Below are 27,131 nucleotides of genomic sequence, written 5' to 3'. Positions count from 1 at the left end.
TTAGCTGGCAATCAGGTAAAGGTGTTTTGAATAGGAAAGGAAAGGGATTCTGAAAGACTCTTCCTGGTTCAGACATCAAGTTCTGTAATATAGAGTTTTCATATCGATTTACATGCTTGTAAACTAATTTATATACGATATAATGAGTCTTGCCAAGTAATACATAATAAAATGACTAGCTAAAACCACAATAAGCTACCCTGAACCACATAGACTTCGGCCTGAAATTAGAGTCTGTTGCCTTGCACTTCTCAGCATCAGTAGTCACCCTATCCAAGTTCGGGAGGTGATAAAGCTGCCAGTACCACATATTGTGTGACCTTAGCGTTGCAACTACATCCTATCTGGCAAATCTTCCTCCTTACCGAGTTAGCTATGTAAACAATGACTAGATATAGGGGTTTGTCTTAGTCCTTAAAAATCAGCCGGCACAACTCTATATACAAGTCAGCGACTCTTACAAGATACTTCACGTTAATTTTCCTTTGATGTACGCAAGGACTGCAATACCACCAAGCGCATACCATGTTTCCGTCCCTGCCTGGCAAGAGGCTTGGAGCTCCTCTGCATTTGTTAATCCTGCTCTCAGCATCACTTTTACCCGGATTTTTAAAAGAGGTGCCTCCAACTTCGCAAGAACGGCCCGCTCGACGCTCGGCGGCGAGAAACGAGCGGGTTCCCCCGCAAGAGCAGCTAAGCCCAGCCTGAGCCGCCCTGCTGCCCGGGGGTGCGGCGCACGGCGCTCGGAGCTCACCCACCCGCGGCTGCGGGGGCAGCTCCGCCGCGCAGCGCCCGCCGCCACCGGGAGCCGCTCGGCCGGAGCGTGCGCGCGCCCCCGGGAGGCGGAGCGGCGGCGCGGGCGGGCGGGGGCGGAGTTCGGCGGCGCTGCGGCGAACGGGACGGGCGGCCGCGGGGAGAGAGAGAGAGGGAGAGAGAGGGGAGGAGGGAAGGGGGCGCTGGCTCGCCCGCCCGTTCCTCGGTCAGGCGGTTCCGCGGCGCTGCCTGTGCAGCAGAGCCGCCGCTGAAGCGAATGGGGAGGCGGCGCTGAGCGGGCTGCTCGTCGGAGGGGGGTCGGCAGCCGAAGGCAGCGGCGCGGCGGGCGAGCAATGCCCCTCACTTTTCCGCCCGCGCTGCCCGTCCTCCTCCTCCCGCTCCCGGCTTTGAAGCTTTTGTTCTCCCCGATGGCAGGAAACTTCTCGGAGGGATGGGCTCAGGCCGGGCCTGTGCTGCGCTGGGCTCCGCAGGGCACCGGCCACGCCGTGAGGTGAGGAAAGGCGAGGCGCTGCGCGGCGGCCGGCGCTGGATCCGCGGGGCTGGGCGGCAGCTGCCCCTGCCCGAGGGGGCAGCGGGCTGGGCGGGAGGAGGGCGTAGAGTTACGGTGGGGACCGCCGGGAGCCCCGCACCGTTATGCCGGTTCCCCCATCCGGAGTCCCGCGGCTGTGAGGGCGTTCCAGCCCCGGCGGGACCCCGGGAGTCCGTGCCCGTGGGCTGGGCCGGTCCGGGGATCGGCGCCCCGAGGAGGCTGCGCGGGCCCAGGGCGGCCGGGCGCCGCCGGAGCCGTTAACGGGCAGCGGGCGCGCGGGCTCCGCGACGGCTGAGGGGAGGCGGCGGTCGCTCCCCGGGCGGCAGAGCGGGGCCCGGGGGCAGGAGCGCTGCCAGCCCCGGGTGGTCGCTCTCGGCTGCGTCCTGTGGCCGTGCGGACAGGTACGGCTGCCTGTCGAGCGGCGCGCCGCCGGTGAGGGGTTTCCTCCGGCGGGGGCCGGGAGCCGGGGCGGCGTGTGGAGACCGCGCTTCCGGCGGGGGTTTTATCGCCGTGCGTCGGCCCCGCGCTGCGAAGCTCCCGCCTGATGCCGCTTCGCAGGTCACCGAGGGGCGGAGGCGCTTCCTCCTCCCCGAGGCGGGACACTTGGTTAGGGACACGGGGGAGGCTGGCTGCCAGCTGCCTCCTGCTCTTCAGACTATTGGTCGTGCAAAACTCTTGATCAGGGAGAACCTGCGGGTGTCTGTGCGGTGTATGTGCTCCTAGGAAAAAAAGAAGTGTCTCACTTAAGAAAATAAAAAACAATTGGTATTTCTTAAATGAGTATGTAATTTCTACCTGGGTGTTCCACATGGTTTTCTTCATACTTGATCTTTAGAAGTGAGATGATCCAGTGCAGGCTAATCTATGTAACGAAGCATGTTATAAAGTTGTCCTTGTAAATCAGTACAGTTTTCACAGAATCACAGAATGTTAGGGATTTGAAGGGACCTCAAAAGATCATCTAGTCCAATCCCCCTGCCGTTTTCCTAGAAAACGGTGGATTTGCATGAAGATACAGGTAACGTACGCATTTTAAATGGTCAGAGCTAGGTATAGCTGGCATGTTAGATTCATGCCCAAGAGGATTGTTAAATAAGATTGTTTATCCTTACTGAAAACGTGATTGCTTAAACAGTGGCAAATAGGCTTTGCACAGTGCATATTCTGTGGGACATGTTGTACGTTCTGACATTAGAGCGAGGCAGCAGAGGCATCGGATTATGAAAGAGACAGTTTTAAATAGACCATTTCTAGATAGCTGAAATTGTAAAGAGATTTTAAAGAGTATTGGCAACACAGAATAGCCGTGTGTTTTCAGTTCTCAAATGTATTTTTGCTGGTTTTTTGTGCAGTTATCTATTGTGAAAATGTATTTGCCAACATCGCTGTAGCTATGTTTCCAGGATAACGTAATAGATTCACTAGTAATTACGTTTTTAGTCTACAGAAGCAGATTTGGTAATGACTAATAATTAGAAGAATAATCATTTCTGAATAACTTTTGTTTGAAATACTTACTGCCAAATTATCAGCCCTCAGAAACTTCTCCTTACGCTATTTTGTGTGACTCATTTATTGGAGAATGGCCTAATTGTAAGAGTGCATGTTACATGTATAGAACTTTTAAATTTTTTTTTAACTGAGAAATGAGACTGTGGATGTTAGGCCATGATATGCAAGGTCTGTCTGCTCAGAGGAAACGAGAAGAAGCCAAGATGAGCTCTGCTGATTTCTAATTTTATTCTTGTATACTACAATGTGTAGATGACTTCTGTCAAGTGGTGCTGATCAGGCTATGTTCGTATACTTCATTGCATGTGCCACTTTTAAAATCTTCCTCTAAGGAATAGCAGACAAAGCCTGGAGAGGCTATGACCGTTTCTATACCAGTTAATTAAATGCACCCAAGACCGTTCTCTCTGGTTCTGAAGCCAACTGGCATGGATTAGCCCTTGTCAATGCTGTGAAACCCTCCTGCCTTCCAGAATGGGATAACTGAATACAAGCTCCTGATTAGGACAGCCTAGCGGGCCTGTGTTAAATCTGAAATGTTGCCCAAGAGTTGCATGGGAGAGCCGCAGCTGGCCTGGGTTAGAAGGGTGCTGCACTAGTCAGTAGCAGTTCAGCAGTCTGCATGACTGAGTTCTGTTTCCTGGGAATGGTTCCTGGCATTGCTTGATTTACTAGTATCGACCTAGTCTATCAGTAACACTGTAAGTAGCCTCTCGTAACTCTGTGCTCAATCATAGTGATGTAATTTGCCTGCGTTAAGGATCTCTGGTACTATAAAATGCTGGTTTTCATAGTCAGCTGCTTAGAACTGTCAGGGCTGCTTTTTTGTCCACTTGTGCAGGTGGGTGAAAGGGAGTAGGTGAAGGCTTGGTGGCTTTTGCACTTGCCCATAAGGAAAGGGTAAGCAGGGTCAGGGATGGGCTTACACAACTTGTTCTGCAGTCCTGATGGCTAGATGTGAACATATCCGTGGCCTGTGTTCTCACGCAGTTTTGTTGCTTTCCTAATTATTTTTCTATAAGTAGCAGGCTAGGCAGAGCAAGGTTGTATGTGTGGTTTGTTTATTTCTAGATGCCTGGAGAGATTACTAACCTGTTAAAATTATTAGGCTAAATGTTTAAAATAAATCATTGTGGACTCTTGCCATGCTTGCAGTCTTTTTTGTCACTGAAATTATCAACAAAGCCTATGTACTTTGTAACATTCTGTAAGTGTGTGTTTTGCTTCACATTTTTGCAGTATCTCACTGTTTAGTTCATAGAATCATAGAATGTCCTGAGTTGGAAGGGACACACAAGGATCATCGAGTCCAAATCCTGTCCCTTCATAGGACAACCCCACAGTTCACACCATGTGTCTGAGGATGTTGTCCAGTCTCTTCTTGAACACTGTCAGGCTTGGGGCTGTGACACCTCCCTGAGGAGCCTGTTCCAGTGCTCAATAATGAAATGGTGCATGTGCATTGTGTTTTACACTGTGTGTGCTTTTTGGGTATCAATTTGTGCAGTTAATCTCACATAATAGTCTCATGAATAAATTTCAAAACCATTTTAAAGGGTGTCAGACTTAATTGTTACAAATGAATAAAGTGAGGCAAGAGGAAGTGTAACTATTTCAGGAATCCTAGTCGCAGGATCCAGAAGTAGAATCTCAGATTGAAAATTGTTAGGTTGCACTGTCTCTCATAGACTTATAAAATACTTTAATCAAACATTGTAATTTTTTTTCCTCTGTATTTGCTGACAGCCATTATATTGCTAACCTAGGTAGTAGCATGGTTTGAACTTAAGTAGGAAAATTGTTTAGTTGCCTTCTTCCCAGTTGAGGGTAACACTTAGATACATATGTGATGGGACTTAGTAAATGCTTTAAAGTACTTTCCCGAACAGACACCTTTTTTCAGTGAAGTTCCAGTCAATTTCATTTGAATGGAACCTTGTAAAATACAGATCTTAACATTGAGACATTTAGGAGAAAGATGAGCTATCCTTTTCTTCTGCCTCTGTGCAAAAGCACTGATTTGGTGAGGTATTTACACTTAGGCACATGTTGAAGCATCTGAGGAGTCCTGCTGGTTTGAATGGCACTTAAAGAAATCTCTTGCGTAACTGTAACCTAATTTACCTCAATCTAGATGTATATTACACACAAGCTGTGTTTAAAAGAATATTGTTAAGACCACATAAGCACAGAAGTGTTTGGAAATTTAAAGCTTTGAAGTGGTGATAATGCAGCCTTCGGGAGCTGTGCTTTATGCTGTCTAGGATCTGTTTTTTTTCACAGCATATAGCTTCTCAAATTGGGCAAGCAGAATTAGTGGATGGTTATGATTTTTGCAGCTCATCCTTGATTTTCTCCTTCTTGGAGTTACTAAAGCAAGGTTTGAATCATGTTGATCAAATATGACATGGTGACACACAATAATTGTGGAGAAAGCAAGGTTTTGAACAGTTGTTCATCTGGTGAGTGCTGGGCTTTCTGAAGGAAGCTGGATTCTGTGTGGATACGTAGTACTTAGTCATGTAGTTAAGGCCTATGTCATGGCGTTTAATTAGAGTTCTATGCTGCTTCTCAGGTCTTCAGAGCTTGACTTTCAGACATTAATAGCATTCATTTTTAACATAGTTTTTGGGTGTGTAATTTTCCCAGTGCACTTCCCCCGCCTCCCCCCAAGGATGTCATTGATCACTTCCTGTGTCTTTAGCAGAGTTAGAACCTCTAAATGCCAGTTCACACTGTGACTGTCTAAGCTGTAGCAGTAGGTCATGATCCATACCTGGATTGGCAATGATTTATACACGGGTTATGAAATGACCTGTTACCTCATAATTTTTATGTAAGATAATATAGCTGACTTGAGGATGGTGAAACTTTGGGACTTAGTTTTCTTTCTGTTGTCCATGAGGCAATGCTGTCTGGTGACTTTACTGTTATTTTCCCTGCAATATTTTACTGACCTATTTCTTCTGGGCCATCTTGTTGCCCAGCTGCTTTCTGTGTTTTTCTGCCAAATCCTTCTCATGTTTGATTTCATATATAACTTCTAGTTGCCAGTCACTTTAGTTGGCCAGTTAGAATATTTTATCCTAATCTAGTTTGCAGCCCTCTAGTTGCATGGTTCAGGTTAGCTGGCCAAGCAGATCAGGTCAAGAAAGCAAAGGGGAAACAGGCTTTCAGATCCAGTGCTCAGATTTAACAGGCTATGGTGAAGGGGTAATCGTTGTTGTAGCCTAAGTGGGCTAAGGCTGGAGAATAGAACTACAGAATAATTGAGACTGAAAGAGACCTCAGGAGGTCAGGTGGGCCAACACTCAGTGCTGAGCCAGATTGAAAGTTAGATGAGGTTGCTCAGGGTTGTGCCCGCCTGAGTTCTGAATATCCCCAAGGATGGAGATTCTGCACCCTCTATGAGTAACCTGTTCCAGTGTTTGACCACTTGCACTATGATTATTTTTTTCCTAAGGCCTAATTGAAGTTACCCATACTGTAGCTTGTGTGCATTTTCCTCATCCTTTGCTGCGAATTTCCAGTAAGAATCTGGTTCTCATGCTCATTAAAAAAAAAAACAAAAACAGTTGGTTTTTTTTTTTTGAGATGCCTAATAATACATTGTCTGTCAAGAATATATATGTAACTTTTGCCAGGCGTGTAAAAAACAATCTTCTTCCAGCCAGCCTTGCAGACCTTGTTCTATAGCATGCTGATCTAATTAGTTGAATTACTTTTTTTTTTTTTTATGTGGGCAAAATAAAAATCTTTTGCTAGCCTTGCTTTTCGAAACAGATAAGATGTTTGAAACGTCTCCTTTCTTTCTCCCACATGATTAAGCATTATATTTCCCAGCAGGTGCCTGCCTCGTTATGTGCAGTGAATGGATGCTGGTGGTTTAGGAGGTAAATCTAAGTCTTTAGTCTGAGCTTCTGAAAGCTAGATATTTAGTCCTGTGATTTTTTTTTTTTTTTTTTTTTTTTTTTTTTCTTTCAGCCTCGTTAGGTGTATGGACCCCTGCACAGCAAATTTAAACCCACTGACAATAGGCATCCCCATTCAGGGATGTGTTAAGAAATAATCTGTGGAGGACTATGGTGACACCGAGGTAGTCTCAACTAGCCTTCCAGGCACTTGTGTAGTCAATGGAGAAAAATGAGCTTGTCCAGAATGTGGTTATTCCACCTGTGGCTGAATTACTTGCTCAGTGTTTCTACACTTTATATCCTAAGAGTCTCAATAGGTCTTCTAGCCTTGCTATCCAGCTTTTAGGACAGCTGCCTTTAGGCAAGGTTAATCCTTAGTGAGCACCTTTGCAGTCTTTATTTTCTTGTCATTATTCAGTATACGGTCACATGCCTTGTTTAGAACCCATTCTGAATGCTTAATAATTAACTTGAATGTGTGTTTCTTCTGTGGTGGCGTTCATCCCTATATATCAGTTCTTCTGGAGGCTTAAATTATCTTCATTACCTCACTATTTTCTGCAAGCTATCATTTTAAAAACAGGAAAAAGGAAAAAAAGTTATAGGAAAACGTTCACAAACAAGAAGTGTTCAGTTTGAGTTGCTTTGAGCACAAGTGGAAAACTTTGCAACAAAGGGGGAGAAAAAGCATGTGTTTTTGATGCGAATTGCAAAATAATAATCCTGTATTTCTAAAGCTGTTTTAGCTAGAACTTCAAAACCTAATACTACTTAGAAATGGTTATTCCTACAAGTTTTCTGCATCAATAGTGTAATTCACAAAATTATCCGTTTGAAAGGATTGCACAAGGTTCATTGTGTATGGTAGAAAAGAGAGTACAATATCTTATGAAAAACAGAGATGACTTTTTTTGTCAAAGACTTGAAAAGTAATTTGAAAACACATAATATTATATGTTGATTAAAGTCTTGTTTTCAGTAGATATTACTCCAACAAGCCTTTTATTACTTGATCATTTTGATTTAGACTCTTCTGTCAGCTTTCACTTCTGAATTTTCTCTAGACATTTTTCTGAAGTCTTACATGATATTTGTGGATGTGTTTAGAAATACATGCACATAATGTATTTGTGATATTTTGATTCCTGTATCTAACTGTATGCGTATATGCTTTTGCATATATAAACTCAAAAGTGCGGAAAATGATTTCGAACTGTATTTGTACCAAATCTCCTGTGCTTCCTATTACTACCAAAATAATTTTAAGAAACAAAGTAAAAAAAGTTCCAAACCACAAACTTCCCACATCTAGCCAAGGACATGTCATGAAACATTGAAGGAATATATGTGTTATGTTTGCACTTCCATTCTCTCAAAAATGCACATGTGCACACTGGTACCCCAGACCTTTGTATGCTTCTATTGAGTACTGTGGAAAAATTTGTGTGGCCTGGAGAGGAACTACCTGATTATTTTTGGAGCAAAATGAACTGAAGTAGCAGCAGGGCCTCCCACCTCTTGCCTTATTTCTAATTTGAAGGCTTCTTGAGTTGGTAGAGCTGAGAAGTTAATTCCATCCTTCACACTACTGTATTCATTCAGCATGTCTGCTCAGGCTCCAAGTGTGTCATTTATGATAAGGAGGTGGCATTTGAAAGAAATTCGGCAACATTTGATACTGACTCATAAAGGCATGTTCAGAGTATTTTTAACAGGGAGAGGTTGTACTGTGCCTTACTGGTATCGGGACATCTGCATCTGCCATAAGAAATTTCTGTTGCGTTTATTGTGAGGATAGACTTGGGGCTGAGTGCATTTGCTGACTGAAGTTGAGAGCCTTTTCCCTCCCCATTCCTTTCATTTTGATAAGAAGGCAAGTTCCAACTGCATTCATATTTTCTGGAAATGGCAAATCAAACCATGAAATCTCATGTACTAGCACTTCTGCTGATAAACTGCTAGATCCAAATGACCTGGTTTGTACAGATGGTATTTATAGTTTTAGATGCAAAAACCTGAAGAGTAAGTATTTTTAAGACGCGTGGCTCTACTTCATAATGTGATTAACTTCTGTCAGGTTTTTTTGGCTGCCGTTAATAGCATTGCATCTCAGGTCTTTCAAATCACTTCTCTTTGAAAAGTCTTAAGAGAAAAGATGGACCTTGCGCAGTTCTGAAGACTCCTTCAGCTGGGCATGATGGAACAAAGATGAGAGACACGTTTTCATTTCTGAAACTCTTGGTGGAAGATGATATACAAGATCTCTTCCTCTTAGAGCCAGGACTCGGGTCTTCAGCAACCTCAGCAACTTGACTTAAGACTCCAGTGTCAAGAAAGAGGTACTATGTAACACCTAGGAGTTGAAAAGACTGTGCCATTCTCTGTATGTGAATCACTTATTCAAGCTAGAGCAAGGAGAGTTTGCATGTCTGTCAAGAACATTATTGCCTTTCCAGATTCATTTATACGCTCACTAATCATGATGACTGTATGCTGTTTAAAATATAAATGGTTTTGAGCCTATTTCCGGTGTACAGGAGGATATGGTTTGGGAATTTAGCTTTCTGCAGCCAGATGGATTATAGCGTTGCTAAGGAAACAGACTATAAATGAAGTGGCAGCTGAGTATCCCTAGAACACCAGACTGCTTGAAGCTGGTATTTTAAACTCATTTAGGTGGGTAGATAAATTGATGATGCAATGAGAAGTTAATTTCCTGTATTTTATGGTTTGTTAATTTTCATTGCTTTGTTAGTATTTACGAAAGGTACCTTAAATTCCCACTCAGATCACCTGGTGTGTGGGTCACTGAAAAAAATTGCTGTTAAAATTAGAAAATGGACAAAAGCTGTACAGTAAAACAGATCCTAAAATAATCATTAAAACTACTGCTCAACAGATAGATAACAGTGTAACAAAGACCTGGCAGCAGTATGATCCTAACTGAAAAACTGAGACTAGGAAGTAAGCTCAGAATTCTTCAAAGTACATGGGAAAGAATACAGCTACTATGGACCTGGTGACCTTTCAGATTTTGAATTTCTTGTATAAGCGGTTGAACATCTATATTATACCTATTTGATTTACATATATGAAGTTACTCAGAGCAAGTGAATTGAATTGCATTTTTGATAGTTGCTCTGCCTGAGATCTTTGCTCTTTTTTCCAGTGTTTTTGCTGAAAATGTATCAAGTTTCCAAATCAGGGTTATTGACTGATATATCAGGACTTTTTTTTTTCTTCCCACAGAGAAGGGCAAGCGTAGCTGAGCCATTCTAGCTAAGCATGGGCTGTAGGGATAAAGACTTAAGTAAGCTGAGCCCAGAGGACAGATAGCAGCTACTGCTGTTGGTAAGATGGACTGACTCGACAAGGAGAAGACAGGGAGAGTTCTGAATAGCCTGAAATACCTGCAAGCCTCAGACTTTTAAAAGCAAGTAGATAGGATGTGAATCCTCTCCCTCCTGTTTATCAAGAAAGTAACATGCTTGTTTCATATTGCTTACTTTACTTTTAAGTGCCTTGTTTTCCTGCAGTTAAAGTACCTTTGCAGCTTGATGGACTTGGGAACTGAAATACTAGAGAAGGCAATGATATCCATATTTTCAGTATTGTATGAGTTGTGGCTTAAGATAAAAGGAATGAGTAGGCTATATCCAGATACATTATATTTAGAATTGCACCCACTTCCAAAGAAACCTGGTGATAGGAGGTAGTGAAGGCCAACACAGAAACCTAACACAAGAGTCTGCTCTGCTGGTTTGAAGTTGTGTCCCATGCATACAGGGTGTAAATTCAAGCATATATGAACAAGTGGTTATAACTTTATTCAGACATATTGTTTGTGAGGCATATGTAATCCAAACAAGACTGACATGGACTGAGTATGCATGAGTTTCACATGTTTGCTTAAGAACAAAAGGAATAAAAATGGGCTGGGAGGTGAACAGGCACTGGTTGAGTCTGTAAAGCTTCAGAAACTTACCATAGCTACTTCTGTAACAAAAATAGGAGATCTGGAAAGGTCTTTGTAAGACTGAAAATCTTAAGAATTGCCAAGCAAAGACAGTTTGTGAGCTAAGTATGAAATGGAAGGCCGAGAAAGGATTTAAAGTGTATAGAGGTGGTTGGTAGAATTGCCGTTCTATGTTTTCTGAATGGAAATGAAACTTTTCAATAAAACACATTCTGGAAAATGAATCAGTGCTCCAGCAGTGTTAAACCTCTTCAACATGTAACATTTAAACTGTTGTTTACAGTACATTGGAGAGAACTATTTCTGGTCTTTTCAGCCAGGTAGGCAACAGAGGTCGTTGCGGAGATGGCAGTAGGTGCACTATAACCTTTCCCTCCATGTTTGCCATGTGGCTGCATTTATTGCATTGATGTGAGTACTGTCAGTCTACATGTGGATCTGCTACTGTCTTATCGCTGGAAACAGTAGCCACGAGCAGACCATACCTGTCACAGTATGTGAATCATGACTTTTCCTCTTTAACTGCCCCTTTGCTGAGGCATTTAGGATTGAGCCAGTTAAATTGTGGCTATTTGCTCCTTGAAGGATGTCTGGCATCTTTCCTGAAAGTGTCTCTCTCATCTTCTGACAAACTGTTTGCTCGTTGTGTGATGGAAGGAGCTGTAGGACCCATGAGAAATCTAGCAACAAAGAGTACACTGTGGATCAGACTAATTGTTGCTGCAAAGTGCCCATAGGAAATGGCATAGTAGGAAGAAGACAGCGAGGCAGATAAAATGTTGTGCAGGGTTAATTTTGGCTCTTAGACTGTTGGTTGAATCTGAATGATTAATGTTTTGAGGGAACTAAAGTAAATGTCCTGCACTGTAGCCAGGTGTGCTGGAACAAGTCTGGTTAAAGTGAATCTTTTTGTGTGTAGACAAAATAATGATGTATAAACTAACAGATTTGGCTTTATTGGAGAGATTTTATGAAATATGTTAAATTTAACAAGATTTTCAATGGAAAAAACTATAATGATTTGATAGCAAAAAAATTTATAGAAGTTATTTTCAGTCAGCTTTGTGAGTGTAAAGGAGCTGCTGACAGAAGCTTGACTATTACATGTGGAGTAGGAAGGTGGTTTTGATAGAAATAAAGAGAAAATAATCACAAGATTAGATAAAAATATTTAACTTCAAATCAGTCCCAGAGAAAGACAGAAAAATGATATTTTCATTGACAGTCATGATACCTTCTGTAGTATCTTGATACAGAAACCTTTAATATGACTTGCAAACCTTCCCCAGCAGTTTAAAAAAAAATACTTTTTCTTTTTCCCTTGTGTCTTGGGAAACCAGGAGGAGCATCAATTCTGATTTTGCATGTGGTTTTTGATGTTTTATACAGAATAATGTTAATTTCAATTTTAACAATATTTTAGATCTTATAGAGAGATTTATAGAGGGCAGAGAGACAAGAGTTTCCTTTTTGATCTCATGGATTTCCTGGGCAAGATTTATAGGAAAACAAGTGTAATAAGTTTCATTTGTTGCTAACTCTTGTGTGTTTCAGTGTTTTAAAAAACCGACAGAAGTCTCTTGATCTGAATTTTTCACTAGTCGTTAAGTAGTCACAATCAAATTAGAAGTTGTATTATATTTAGTATTCTATTTGGAGTTACCCTGCATGGAAGATAAATTCCATACAGTATTTTCTCAGGATCAGTTTCATACTGAAATTGAGACCAAAGGAACTTCGCTAATTGAATAAACACTTTAATATTATTTGCAAAAAGCGTTAATTGAGCATACCTAAACAGCTTTCAGCTAAGTAGGGAAATATGATCTGGAGCTGCCAAAGTGAAAGACAACATGAGTTAATGTGCAACTTCTTCCTGGTGAGATAATACTTCTCTTTGTAGGCTGGGGGGGGGCGGTGTGGGTGTGTGTTTTTGGTTTTTTTAACTAAGAATGGTTTTTAAAAAATAGTGTGAAAACCCCTCACTTTTATTACTGAAAGACCTTTTCCATGGAAACAAGCCTTTCTTAAATATGAGGCTTTTGAACTGAGAACTGCTGTAACTATCCATGTGAGACATTTGATTTGACCTACTGTTTGTTTAGCAGTTCCCAAGTAGCACAGAACCACTGAGTATTGCAAAATCACTTCAATTAACTGTCAAGTTATTTGTAACAGGGAATTATAAGATACTTAAAAAGATTGTTGCTACGAAGGATTTGAATCCTTCAGTTGATAAGCACATTTTTTTGCTTTGCATTGTTATTTAAAAAAAAAATTGAAAAAGTGATTTCTCATATTAGAGTAAAACAAAACAGTGTGCTTTAAAGATCTCCAGATTGACTCATTTAAATATTTTTGGCTTGTAAATATTTTTTTTAATCTGTTCTTGATGTGTGTTCCAAGCCCCACCTGTCACATCTGTACAGAAATTCTTAGTGCCTTATTGCATAGGGTCTGAACGTCTGTAAAATGTTATCTAGCCTTGAGAGTTGTCCAAATAGGAACTCTCAATTTAACTGTCTTTTTTAATCTCTAGTTTGAACATATTTCTAACTAGGACTGTTTCTCAGAAACGATTACTATCTTGAAAGTGTTATTCAAGTTGGCTGGCATGAAGCAAAAATAATTCTGAAGCTATTAAAACAATTAGATGACATGGATAACTATTAAGAAGTACTAAGTTTATTTAGTCTCTTTTTCTGTGTTATGAAAAATAAATTACTATTCTAATATGCAGCTGTTTTAATAGACTAATTTAGACTAACAGCAAAATTTAGGGTAAATCTGGGGAAAAATCAAAGGAACACAAACAACTAGTTTGTTGCATTAAGCATTTTATGTTTGTTTTTTGGCTGAATAGAAATACTAATAATTATTGAAAATATACACACATGCATGTGTGTAGGTATATGTATAAGAAGAAAAGTATAATACAAATACATAAATATGCTTATAAACGAATTCTGTGTTTAGTTCTCAGCTGAATCTTACCCTTGCAGCCTTTAAATCCTCTCAGAGCAGGATGCTGCAAGCAGCAGCATTCCTGTTGCTGAAATACAGTCACCTCATTTAACTTGCTACAAGCACCTCTTCTCTGCGAACCAAGTGCCAAGAAGTAAGACCCATCACATCTGTATTACCACAGCAAGACTCTTGGGCAGCAGCGGAATTTGGCTGTAGCATGAGCTGAATCCCTGTGAGAAACGCAGAATCGGGGCCAATTGCTTTGCTCTGGGAACTAAACCAAATCCCAGGAACCTATTGTAGACAGCACACTCTGTGAAAAGAGTACAAATTCAGTCATTCTAATAATTTTTCCATTAGCATCCCTGCATCTTTTTATAAAAAGAGGGATTTTCATTAAAATCAATTTTGTTTCAAAAAACAGGTATGTTTTTGTGGGAGACAGCCTAATAAATTCTATCAATACAGAATACTGCTGATGATGGGATTACCATTTTTATAAGATCAGTTTTGTAAGCCCTTGCATTTTGGTACAAGATAGTGTGCTCACAGCTGTTGTCAAAACTACCAATGAATAAGAAAATTGATCTTCCCCTGTTTTTAGCAGAAAGAGGTGCATGTTGGGTGTACTGGGGCACTACAAAGGAGGTAAGAGTGATGTAGTACAAGGAGCCTTTAGATCTTTACCTTATGGTGTATGAAGGTGAGACATCTTCACAGAACTCATTCTTTGTTCAGAGAATATACTGGAGATACGTGTGTGTGTGTGTGTATATATACACACTGGAGATATATATTTCTAGTTGAAAAGGCAAAATAGCTTTAGGACAACTCTGTTAAAACTTTCTAACTTGAAGCAAGTTTTTTTACTTGCGTGTTATCTTCTGATTGACTTTTTGATGAAGAAAGGGAGCTTTCATTATTTCAGTTTATTTTTGCTCATGGGTTGACCTAATATCCAAATAAAATGTTAAGAAAACTTGCTAAAACTGGCCGTGGGCTAGGTGCAACTAGATGTAGAGACCTGTCAGTAAAGTACTTAACAAAAGTTATGACTTCTTCGAAAACCAATGATATACTGAAAACATTTCATAATATTTTCGAGACCTCTAGCCTATTGCTAAGTCTTTAATGTAACTTGAATGTTCGTATGAACCATTTTTAAGTTTAAAGGTTTTTAAGATCTCTGTGATTTTAGTTCTGATGTTTCATTTCTTTGGAAATGACAGTTCCTGGTTTGGGGAATTGAAACAAACCTAATGAGATGCAAATTCCTTTAAGATCATCAGTAATTACAAGTTTTGTACCATTCTCGCTTATGGCATAGGACTGTCTTGAATGTAAATACCTCTTAGTATACAGAAGCCACATCTAGATCTTATGCTTTGATCTGTGTACCCCAGCATCTCACAGCTTCAGGCCAGAAATGTGAAGCTTTTGCATTTGCTTGCCAGGGTCTGTTTTAGTCCAGTTCTGCTTCAGGGCTGGGGAAGTGCCTTCAGGAATGAGTGAGTGAATGAGGAAGATGTCAGGAATACCCTTTCTGTAGCTCTGCCAGCTCTAAATGCTGATATCATCAAGGTTGTAATTTCTCAAATAGAGCTCCTTGCAGGTAAAGGAATCCTTGCATTCGAATTTCTTTGCAAGATCCTGAAGGATTACGGAGCTTTTCCCCTCTGTTCTTGCAAAAAAGCTTGACCAGTCATTTATAATGGGGGAAAAGGGAATGTGGTTTGGAAACAGAAAACTACTCAAAGCAATCTTACCCAGTTAAGAGCGAGCTTTGCAAGGTACTCAAATTTAGTAAGATTTTCCAGATTTATTTTGAGAAAGTGCTTTTATTTTTCCCTTCATGAATGCTTGGAGTAGAAGAACTTTCTTGTTTTTGATGATGTTTTGGATGCCCTTCTAAGTTAATTTTAAATATACTTTTAACGAGAGTTGGAAATACTTTTATATAAACACGTAAGAAGAGAGAAGAAATGGTTCTTATGTCTGAGAATGTGCTTGTCTGGTGGGAGGATCTGACAGGTCACTGTATTTAATCTGTCCAAGTTCCTGGCAGAGTCTTCTGCCTGCTTGCAAACCTATTAGCTTCTCAGACTCTTCAGAAAGCCTAAGAGGGAACATGAACAGTTTATAATAATCTCATGAAAGAGGGAACAAACCAAGGGTGAAAGTCTATAATAATCTAATGGCTACATTTTATCTCTTTTATACATAACTAAATCTGAGACTTGTATTTTTTCCATCCCACCTTGTTCTGTGGAATAAATGAAATAATTTTTGTGCTAATGAAAAACAATTTGTATTAATAAATTATCAGAAAAATCTTTCAGACACTGACTTCCATTGTGGCTAGATAATGGGTTTGCTCTGCAGAAAGCAGATTTCTCAGCAGGCATGAGCAAGTGACTGGCAAGTCAGGCCTTACATTTTGGGTATTTGAAGTCTGAGTTAAGTTGGTTGCAGATACAGAAACTCAGCACTTGAGTGGTGTGAGGAACCAGAAGATTGAGTGGTCTTACAGTACCGTTTGTTCTTATTGCTTCCCTTGTACAAGGTCATTGTAAACTCACTGGCTGGTTGGTCCTCCAACCCTCATGTACAGCATTTATTTAGAAACTTGTTCCTGAAGGAGCCTGACATCTTTTGCACCAGTGTGGAGGTGACATACAGATGTTCCAAAAGATTCTTCTGGCAGAAATTAGAAGTTATGTAGTCTTTTAAAAATTAGTGTGTCTCCCATGTCTTTTTTCTTTTGATTTTTATATATAAACAGTATTTATAAATAAATCAAGCCATGAGGATCTTTGTGTGGGAAAAAAAAAAGTCAGTTTGCACGACTCACTCAAATTTCCTGGCTCTCTTCTGCAAGTACATAGAAAAGCTACATTAAAACTGCTGCTCTCAGTTAACAACAGGTATGTCATGATAGAATATGCAGCTTTTTAGCTATGTTAGGTCCAGTTCACAGAAATGATTTTAGCTGCTTGAGGCATAATAACATTGTGCTGATGATTGATTGGTATGAGAGCATGTAAAGGAAGTGCTGAGATCCTGCATTGAAACTTTGATGGTTTATTCTTCCTCCCTTGACTTGTTTTCTTGCCCTTTGTTTTTTTCATGCTACTATGCTGATTTCTTTGCCATTTGGGGAAAATCTATTCAGCTTCTTTATGATGTTCAGTAGCACCCTGTGGATTTAAATATTTTTTTCTGAGAAGCATTGGGAGGGTCTCAAGATCAGGATCCTGATGTTTAAGGCTAAGCGTGTATTTTAATAGATCTAATAGGACTTATGGCAGTTAACTGCTGTGTGTTTGTCTACAAATTAAATAAATGCATTTGAATGAGATCTAAAATAATATGTTATTCCAGTCCTGTCAGATGTTAGTAAATGGTGAGATTCTTATGCTCCACAGATAACTGAGGATCCCTTTGGCTTGATGAAACTTAGATGCCTTAGTCCTGCCTAAGAATTATGTCTTCTGCAAGAAAGAGGCATGTGATCTGCCTTTTGTCAGGAGACATAATGTATCCTCACTCTCCCAATAAAAATAAAGTTTTATTACAGAAAAAACTAAAAACTTTTGCGATTCTGATGTTGCCCTGCCTTGAGTGTAAATATGTCACCAATGTGGGTGGTTTTTTTTTTGTTGGTTTTTTTTTTTTTGGACAGAAGATTTGGAATGGGAATACTTTGCTGAACAGAGCAGCACAAGATGACTTATGATTCCTGATCTTCATGGGAGCCTGTCTGCATTGGTATGTTTTTGTAGTTGTGGTTTTTTTTCTTAATTTGTCAAACTGATATGTAGTGATTGCATGTATAAGCCAAAGGCCCACTTAATATTTAGAAACCAAGCAAAGACTGTGAATTAAAAGAGCATGTTCTCAATATTTTCAGTGTTTACTGTTCTTCTAGGTGCTACAGTATTGAGTCAACTCTTCAACGTGAATATAGTTAATGGGACCATTGAACGAGTGGGAAAGTTAGAAGTCAGGGGGAATATTGTGACAGTACTAGAAATAAACCTAAAAGCGCGCAAGTCCTTTCACATGATCTACAAATTGAAAACACGATTTTTCCCAAGAGCTAAGAAAATAGAATTATTCTTTACATTTTGCATATTTGTGGTTCAAAATAGTAATAATGATTCCCATGGCTGACATTTGTTGACAGTTAATGGTCTCTGAATTAGAGGACAGCAAGAAATATCCTCAAGAGGGTAATTAGTTGTACTTAATGATCCAAAGCAGAGGTGGCTGTTTCCCACAATACTTTCCTATGAAAATTGCCACAGTAATGTTTATAGAGTGGAAAATTGGAAAATTTCCTAAATTAAACTAATGCTTCTTGTGAATAGTTTTATGGGTCATCTACTCACGCAGTGTAGTTGATTAGTTTCAATTTAGGGTATGTAAATAGGTATTAAAACTGAAAGCTGCTGATTCCTTTTAGGAGGAACAGTTAGGTGAGTAAGAACATTGTCCCTGCTGATTTGTTCTCTGACTCATTCTGTGCACTGGCTTTAGCAGGAAGGATTCCATTGCAATACATTCCTGCTTCTGCTTAATGGCACAGAAAACAGTGCTCGATTCATATTGGGAGGGGAGTATGTCCTGGGCTGCTTTGTACAATAATGGGGTGTCAGAGAGCACATACTTGAGTATTTTCTGTGAACACATAAATAGTTTTAGAAACAAAATAAATCCATGGCCTTCATGTTTGTTGCTGACTTTATCCTTTCCTTCTTAAGTATATTTTGCTTTTCAAAATTTTTTTTATCTTGCAAAAAATTTTTACCCAAAGTTTACCTTCAAAATATAGTAATTGATAGTAGCTGTAAAGCATACAGAAGCTTCCCATTTGAGACCACTTAAAACATCCCCAAGAAACAGGATTATTGTACCAGGCATTGCTAGCTTCAGGTTTCTGAATAAGAATGATTTCTGTTTGCCAGACCAAATCTTGGTGCTGGGCAATACCGAAAATGTGCTTACTTTTGCAGATACATTTAAGAAATCATTTGAACATTTTGGCAGCTTTTCGTAGTGGGTTCTGATCTGCATTAAAAATAACTATTATTATGGCACTGTTATGTTCCTTGGTTTGTCTATGTTGGAGTTACTGGTTTTGACTGCTGTTGGTTTTGCATATAAGAAATAATCTTTTATTTCTGGTTAAGCATGCTATCCAAATTTTGAACGGAAACCTTTTAGCTTCAAAAGCTATTAAAAACAGATGCCAGAGTTCTAGCAATAATTATATTTGATGAATGAAATTTGTGTGGTATTTAACTTTAAGTGTGTACTTCATTGAAATAGTTGTGTCTATTATGTTACATGAAAAGAAAGTTGCATATAAGCAAGAACCTTGCTTGAGACAAAATGTGCATACCCAGTAATTTTCAGCATTGAAATGGGAAAAAAGTGATCGTGTGAAGCTTTTTTGCATCTGAAAAGCATCAGTGAGAGTACATGTTCCAAAAGTGAGAATGCTGTGACAAAAAGGTATCTGCCTCTTGCTTGAATACTTTGATCATCAATAAGCTTACCTACTTAAACTATCAAGGCATGGTTGTCATTTACAAGCTATGTGATTACCATTCAGCAATGACTCTGGCTTTGAAATTCAAGAGTCTGTCTTGCTCAAAGAGCGAGTGAGGACTGAAATGAAATTGCTGTGAAGTTATCTTATTGGTCCCTTCCTTACAGCTTATATTTCTGTCCTTATATATTTTTTGGGAAGTTGGAAGGGTAGGAAGAAGGATGGAGATGCATGTTTAATAACCATGTGGATGCTCATGGTAGAAGCTCTTTAAGTAGGGGGTGGGCAGGGAGGAAAAATTTATATATGACTGCTACAGAAGGGATCCTCTTGAAATTATTGGCTGAATTGCCAGTTGCTTTTACAAAGGACCATAGCCAAGAAAGAGCATAACTAAGTTGCCTGAAGGTTAGATAAGCATAACTCAAAAACACATTTGAGCATGCAGATTCAGTATGCGGTGCATGGAGAGATTTCATACTTCAGAGTGATAAACAGAAAACGGAGAAGGATGCTGCCTGGAAACCATCAGGAAGCAATGAGCACAGAAGCAACACTTGAGAGTTTCTTTCTACCTGGGATTCAAAGCCTGCAGTCCTCTTATTGTCTTTGAAACAGCTGATCACCACTCACGCTTTCATCCTTCTTGAAAAGAAGATATGGCTGATGATTTATCAACAGCCAAATGGCTAATGCTGGCTTCCTACTTTAAGCACTTGGTGAGGTCCAGGCAGCAGCTTGGATGGGGTCATTCACCTCCTCTTCTCTTAAAAATGTACAGAAAAATGCACAAGCTTCACACTGAGGGGAAAAAGCACAAAATAGGAGGTAGCTATTTGCCTAGAGAGCTGAGATGGTGAGAGAGCAGACGTGATATTATTTTTCTTAGCCACTTTTTCTGTGTTTGTTAGGAACAGTCTATAGACACTTTTGAGTCCTTTGTCCTTTGTGATGTACTGGATGCTACTGGCTTGAGAAATGCAGAGTGGCACAATATTTTTTACTAAATTAAGGGTGCGGAACACTTTTGTTCCTACTGTCTTGTGTGGTTCCTTCTGTTTAGAAAGAAAGCTTGTGATAAAGCAGTATTTTCTAAACTTTGGTTCTTCACCTAGGAATATTTGCAGTTGTGTTTTTTTTTTTTCTCAGAACTTTTATGAAAAGTATTATCATCTAAGTCACTGCTGAATTTCATGCTTGAGAGTGTAAAGTTGAGTGGCATAAATATGTTTAAAGTGCTGTAAACTGAACTTTAGTGGGTAAATTCTGTTATATATATATAAAGTTAGTCAAGTTAACTGTGCATGTATGTGCTTAAAATATCTGTATTCAAATCAGATAGCCATATACCCTTTGCAGTCAGCAGAGGGAGATTGGCGCTTCATGAGGGTGATTCACCTCTTCCTGACATGGACATCTGTATAAAGGTTGTGTGAAATATGTCCTAAATTGCCATCTAAATTCACAGAAGCAATATGGCATCCACAGCATCTTGTGGCAAGTGTTTTCACAATTAACTGTGAAATAATAATTTCCAGATCTGGACTCCTCAGTTCAAGAGAGACATGAACATACTGGAGAGAGTCTAGTGGAGGGCTACAAAGATGATGAAGAGACTGGAGCATCTCTTGTATGAGGAAAGGCTGAGAGAGCTGTGAATGTTTAGCCCAGAGTAGAGAAGGCTCAGAGGGATCTTGCCAATGCATGTAAATACTTGTAGAGTGAGTGCAAAGAAGACAGAGCCAGGCTCTTTTCAGTGGTGCCCAGTGACAGGACCAGAGGCAATGGGCACAAACTGGAACACGAGATGTTCCCCCTGAACAGGAAGCACTCTTTTTCGCTGTGAGGGTCACCAAGCACTGGCACAGGTTGCCCTAAGAGGTTGTGGAATCCGCTTCCTTGGAGATACTCAAAAGCTGTCTGGACATGGTACTGGGGAACTGGCTTTAGGTGGCCCTGCTAGAGTAGGGGAGTTGGACAAGATGACCTCTAGAGGTCCCTTCCAAACTCAGCTTTTCTGGGATTTTGTGATTCCTTTGGCTTTTCCTATTCTTGTATTATGAGTGCCAGCGATCATTCACTCTCCCTATGCCACCAGTAATTCTGTAGACATCTATCATACCTTTTTTCAGTCACTTTTGAATGGAGATCAGGTGGAGCAGAACTGAACATAGTACTGAAGGTAAGAGCTGCCATGGATGTGTATTGTAGCAGGTAGTGTATATAAATATATGGTGTATGTAGGTAGCTCCTGCTTTTCTTCTTGGTTTGTTTGCTAACAATTCTGAACACCTGGCTCATGTTTTCATAGAGCATATTATCAAAACTTGAAGATCTGTTTGTCTTCTGGATGGTAATCACTGGTTTAGCATCTGTTTCTATGCATGCATAACGTTAACTCCAGCAACACTGCATTTTATCTGGCAGTCTGTCAGGTTCTCACTAACTGTTGTGAGATCCCTCTGTACCTCTTTATAGTTGACCTTTGTTTTTATTAAATTACTCTGAAGAACAGTTCATGTTTATCATCAGCAAATGCCATGGTTTCACATTTCCCTCTTCTCCCCTATAGGCTGAAGAGCTTGAACCCCAGTATAGATTTTTTTTGTAGAATCGTTCTGGTGACCTTTTTTCAGTGCAAAGCTAACTGCTGCTTCTTTTGTTTCCTGTTTTAAACTGATCATTGTCTGTGAGAGGACTTTACATTTATCTAATGGCAGGTAAGTGTCTTTTAGAGCCTTGGTGCGGAGACCTTGTCAAAAACAATCAGAAATGCAGAAGTTACTTTTGGTGGCTTATTGCTTACACAGCTCTAAAAGATACTTCCCCGGGGATCTAATCTATAGTCCATGATTTTAAATCCAGAATTATTTGTTGAATTTATGCTCTTTTGCAGTCCCTGAAAAACGCTACAGCTTCCTTCCCTCTTCAGTGTTCTTGGCTTGTGGAGTCGTAAACCTCAGTGAAACTTTGGGTGAGATTTTCATATTCATTGCTAAAATCCTTGCTTATTTATTCTGGAAAGCTGTGTTAATGTTTCTGCCACTGGTTACAGATTTTATTCTAACAAATATGTTAAAGAAGACAAGTAAAGGAAAGGTTTATAAAGACCAAAGAAGGAAGAGTTTTGTCTGCTATATATGATTTAGCCTGTAAATAACAATGAGGCTTTCTTTAGAAGAGTTACTGTATAATAAAAAAGAAAGGGAGAAAATGGAGAGAAAAGGAGACTCTAGAATAAAGTTACCATGTTTTGGCATTTTTGCAAAATGCCAATGTATATAGCTTTGCATACTGTTGCTACTATTTTTGAAATATAATAGGATAAATTAAAAAATTGTCACATTGCCTCCCATTCAAGCAGGAAGACCTCTAGAAAGTGGAGTTTGTATGACTCAATGAAATCAGGATGTTTATAATAATATCGCTTCATGATACCATTGAAAATTAAAGGAGACAGAGAAGGTTAATCACTTAGAAGAAATGCTGAAGGCGGTCTGGCCCTGGAAATCATCGAGCGATATGGAGCCTGCAGATAGGAAGGGAATAGCATTGCTATGGAATGAGAGGAGCAGGTCATGGTGCTGATGATCCTTGATGAATCCTTGGCAGCAGCCAGAGCAGGCTTGCATTTGGATCCCTGGAGGTCCAAACTGGGGACATAGGCTAGACTTTGTTGTCTTACAGTTCATTTCTTTGTTGGTGAAGTATTATCCAGGGAAGAGTAAACTTTTGATCATCCATGAAGCATGTGGTCGTTGTATAAATTTGTAAAAGCATTCCTTCTTCCCTTCGCTTTTGCACAATGTTGGTACTGAACAGAACCTGCATAAATACTGCAGCCAGGAGTTGTGTTACCAAACATAAGCTTCTTGAGTTAGTAGCACAAGCTTGTCACCATGTGCAGAGAGGAGATAGATTGCCCTGTGAAGATGCCTATATCCCTCTTCTGACTAAAAACATGAAAACAGCATCAAGTGACTGTTACAGTTATCCAGAATGAATGAGGTGAATCTCACTATATGTTGGCTATGGTGATGTGTTTTTATTAAAAGGGCATAGAATCCTTCTGGTTTCCAGCTTGATCAGATGGCAGAGTACTCTGGGGACATTTAATTTAATAGTGCACGATAGAGGAGTTCTAGGAAGAGCTAACACAGAAAAGGGGAGACAACTCTCTACTCCTTTGTGTTTTATTTGTCTGGAAGAACAGTACACATAATAGTACAATACATGTAATAACACTGCAACAAGACAGTACACGTACACTATAAAAAGAAATGTTTGGTTCTGTCAGCATAACAATGAGGATGGGAGTTCAGCAGAATGTCTAAGGATTAGATTTACAAGCACAAAGAGGGTGCACACAGTTAAATTATGTGGGATGCCAAGGTGAATTAACAAAGACTTGTCTAGACCAGTGAAAACAGGAAAACTTGCTGCGCGGGGGGAAGGTTGTAGTGACTGAAGAAAAGTTAGCTTCCTGCACCTTGATATGTCAGTCACTAAATGAAACAAATTGAGATATACTTTAATCATGTGGGCAAGTTATTAATGATTAATAATGGGTTAAGATTTTTTACATGTTTTTCCTGAGGCATCTGATGCTGTTGACTGACATGGAACCAAGGATTCTGCATTAGGTAGGATAGCTCACATAGGTAGGCTTTTCAGTGCTTAGCAAAGAGGCAGATAGGTGATACTGATACTATTTAAGCTATTTGGAAATGTTATTAAAGGTTCCAGATCTAGGCATTTTCAAAATGAACCCATGAAGTTTAAAAAGTATGAGATTTAAATAAAGATAACGATTTGACTTATTCACTCTTAATCAGTAAAGTTTGTTTTTAAACACAGAAGTTTTCCAGTCCTTATTATAGCAAAAAAAAAAAGCTTGGTGAGTGAGAGTATTGTACAGTATCAGCAAGACTACAGGAGCAGGATCTATAAGAAAAAGACCAAATGTTACAAGACTCTTGTGACTGGTGCTTAAGTAAATTGTGTTGACCTAAAGAGTAAATATGTGTTATGGATCCTTTTGTCATTAAGAAAAGTGGAGCAATTGTTTGATTCCCATTAGTTTTAGAGAGTCTTACTTTGTTTCTTTAAATTTTGTTCTTTTTCTTTTTTCAGATGGAAGTGCTGACATGAATTTAAGAACTCTGATGCTTTCAGACATTGAATTTTGATTTGTTAAATGACCAGGAATAAGATACTGCCTGAACAAGATGAAATGCCTTGAAGACCTTTGTTACTGTTTTCATTTCTCCTGAGTCAATGGTTTTCTCAGCAATGTTGACACTGGCCCACTCTGGGACCTCAAACGCTACTTTTATTGTTTATGAAAATGCCTATACGAATTTTACCACTCCCCAGTTCTTGCTTCGTAGCGGCACAACACAGCCATTGAGATATAGTTCAGGTGCCGCGCTCACCACTGAGAGAACTCCTTTTCTGGTAAACACTACAGCTATCCTGCCATCGCAAGAAGTTTTCAGGAGCTTGAGTTTGCCACTCCAGATCATTCTTTCTGCTGCTATGCTATTTATCTTATTGGTTTCTTTCCTTGGAAACTTTGTTGTCTGCCTCATGGTCTACCAGAAGGCAGCGATGAGATCTGCAATTAACATCCTCTTAGCAAGCCTGGCTTTTGCAGACATGCTGCTGGCAGTGCTGAACATGCCTTTTGCTCTGATAACAATCATTACCACTCAATGGCTTTTTGGGGATATATTCTGCAGAGTCTCTGCCATGTTCTTTTGGCTTTTTGTCATAGAGGGGGTAGCCATTCTTCTTATTATTAGTATTGACCGATTTCTTATTATAGTTCAGAGGCAAGATAAGCTGAACCCTTACCGTGCAAAGATTCTCATTCTAATTTCCTGGGCGGCATCCTTTGTTGTTGCTTTTCCATTGTCAGTAGGGAATCCTAATCTGCAGATACCCTCGAGAGCACCTCAGTGTGTTTTTGGCTACTCTACAAGCCCAGGTTACCGAGCCTATGTAATAGTTATCTTGCTGATTTCTTTTTTTATTCCATTTCTGGTAATGCTGTATTCTTTTATGGGCATACTCAACACCGTCCGCCACAATGCAGTTCGTATCCATAGCCACCCTGATAGCATATGCCTCAGCCAGGCCAGCAAACTTGGTCTCATGAGCTTACAGAGACCTTTTCAGATGAATATTGATATGAGCTTTAAAACTCGTGCCTTCACAACCATCTTGATTTTGTTCCTTGTCTTCATAGTCTGTTGGGCGCCCTTCACCACTTACAGCCTTATTGCCACATTCAACAGCCACTTCTACTACAAGCACAACTTTTTTGAGATAAGCACTTGGCTCCTTTGGCTCTGCTACCTCAAGTCTGCACTGAACCCACTGATTTACTACTGGAGGATTAAGAAGTTTCATGACGCGTGCTTGGACTTGATGCCCAAATACTTCAAGTTTTTACCACAGCTACCTGGCCATACAAGGCGGCGCATTCGACCCAGTGCCATCTATGTGTGTGGGGAGCATCGGTCGGTAGTGTGAAGCTGCGATTGTTTGACAATGATTGTTATTTTCTGGGAGATATATATATTTTTTTTAGGCTTTAGGTTGAATTTTGTTTTGTTTAATATGGCTTCTGCAGTGTGGCCATATCTTATAACTTGATTAAATTGTCCAGTACTATGTGCAATTCTGGGAGGAAAGATAGAGGGAGGGAAAGTGATTGGTTATAGTTGGGTTTACTACCAGAATACAATGTAAAGAAAATAACAAATTTTACCTCTAGGATTCTATGGAAATCCATTCTTTTAAATGAAAGCTACATTCATAACATTCTGTCAGGTTTATGCTTACTAGGCCTGCAATTGCATCTAATTGTAGGGATTTTTTATGCTGCTAAGATACAGTATATTTAGTTGGTGTAATTTTTCTGAAAAATGTTGCTGCTGTCTGCCAATATATTAGAGCCAAAAAGTCTCATTAGATTACTTCTATTTAATTTTAACAATATTTCAGAAGTTTTCATGGTGACACTAGAAAACATTTTTCTTTTTTTAATATTCCATTAATATTTTTGTGCACTTTACAAACTTCACTATAGAATTTGTTCATTGGTATGTGTTGTTCTGTATTGAAGGGTTATTATTATTATTAGTTACTGGTGAATTTCAATGAAAGACCCATGTAAGCTCTGGGAGGGCAATTTCTGTTGGTATAACTACATGTACAGTCATAGATTTTCTGTTTCTCTAACAATTGATCAAAAGTAACATTAACTGCTCAGTTATCAGGGGAGTCGGAGGGAGAAAACGGAGGAATGAAAGAGAAAGAAAACTATGTCCCAAGGTTTAGGCTAACACAAGATTTAGAGAAACAGAGTTCATGTGAAAATTGTGAAAGGGAAAAGGGCAAGTGTAGTTGTTACTTCAGGCTGTTACAAGCTGTCCAGACCTGGTGGTATGCCTGAGAACTTATCTGAAATTGTGACTTTGGTCCTACAGTTTACACTGTGTTGGTAAAATGCTGTTTCTGCTTAGAGTTCGTATCAGGCTGGCTGTGCTCTTCACTGCTGAAATTGCACTGTCAGATGTTCGTTGGGATGGAATTAGAAGTAGGGTAAACCAGCAAACAAACAGCATATGAATCATAGTTGAGGCTAGGACTGAGTCTACATAGTAATGTCTGGGGGAAAACAATCCTCGACTTGCTTGTTTTCCAGTTTAAGTATTAGACCGAAACCATAAACTGATAATAATGAGTAAACAGTTGGTCAGCAGAATTTGCTGGGGATGTAAGTTAAATTCCCATTTTTTCTCCAATACTACTTTACATTGGTTTTTTGTTGCCCCTTTTCCTCTGCAGTGCCTGCTGCCTCAAGGGTTTACTCTGCTGTTCTCATCTATTAGGCAT

The 27,131-nt window shown here is 39.9% G+C and overlaps 1 protein-coding gene across 2 annotated transcripts; it reads left to right on the top strand.

Moving 5' to 3' along the window:
• Positions 1 to 944: 944 nt before the first annotated feature.
• On the top strand, positions 945 to 26,102 carry GPR63 (G protein-coupled receptor 63). 2 transcript variants are annotated; one of them, XM_065632113.1, is made up of 4 exons: positions 945 to 1,264; positions 17,358 to 17,440; positions 22,123 to 22,200; positions 24,360 to 26,102. In XM_065632113.1, exon 4 carries the CDS (start codon positions 24,504 to 24,506, stop codon positions 25,761 to 25,763), a length of 1,260 nt encoding a protein of 419 aa, XP_065488185.1. In that variant the 5' UTR covers positions 945 to 1,264; positions 17,358 to 17,440; positions 22,123 to 22,200; positions 24,360 to 24,503; the 3' UTR covers positions 25,764 to 26,102. The 2 variants fall into 2 exon arrangements, with proteins under 2 accessions (XP_065488185.1, XP_065488183.1); XM_065632111.1 differs by having other exon boundaries at positions 17,355 to 17,440.
• The last annotated feature ends 1,029 nt before the right edge of the window (positions 26,103 to 27,131 follow it).

Source organism: Caloenas nicobarica, chromosome 3, assembly GCF_036013445.1.
Source record: "Caloenas nicobarica isolate bCalNic1 chromosome 3, bCalNic1.hap1, whole genome shotgun sequence".
NCBI lineage: Eukaryota > Metazoa > Chordata > Aves > Columbiformes > Columbidae > Caloenas > Caloenas nicobarica.
This window is presented reverse-complemented; position numbering and strand designations above follow the sequence as displayed.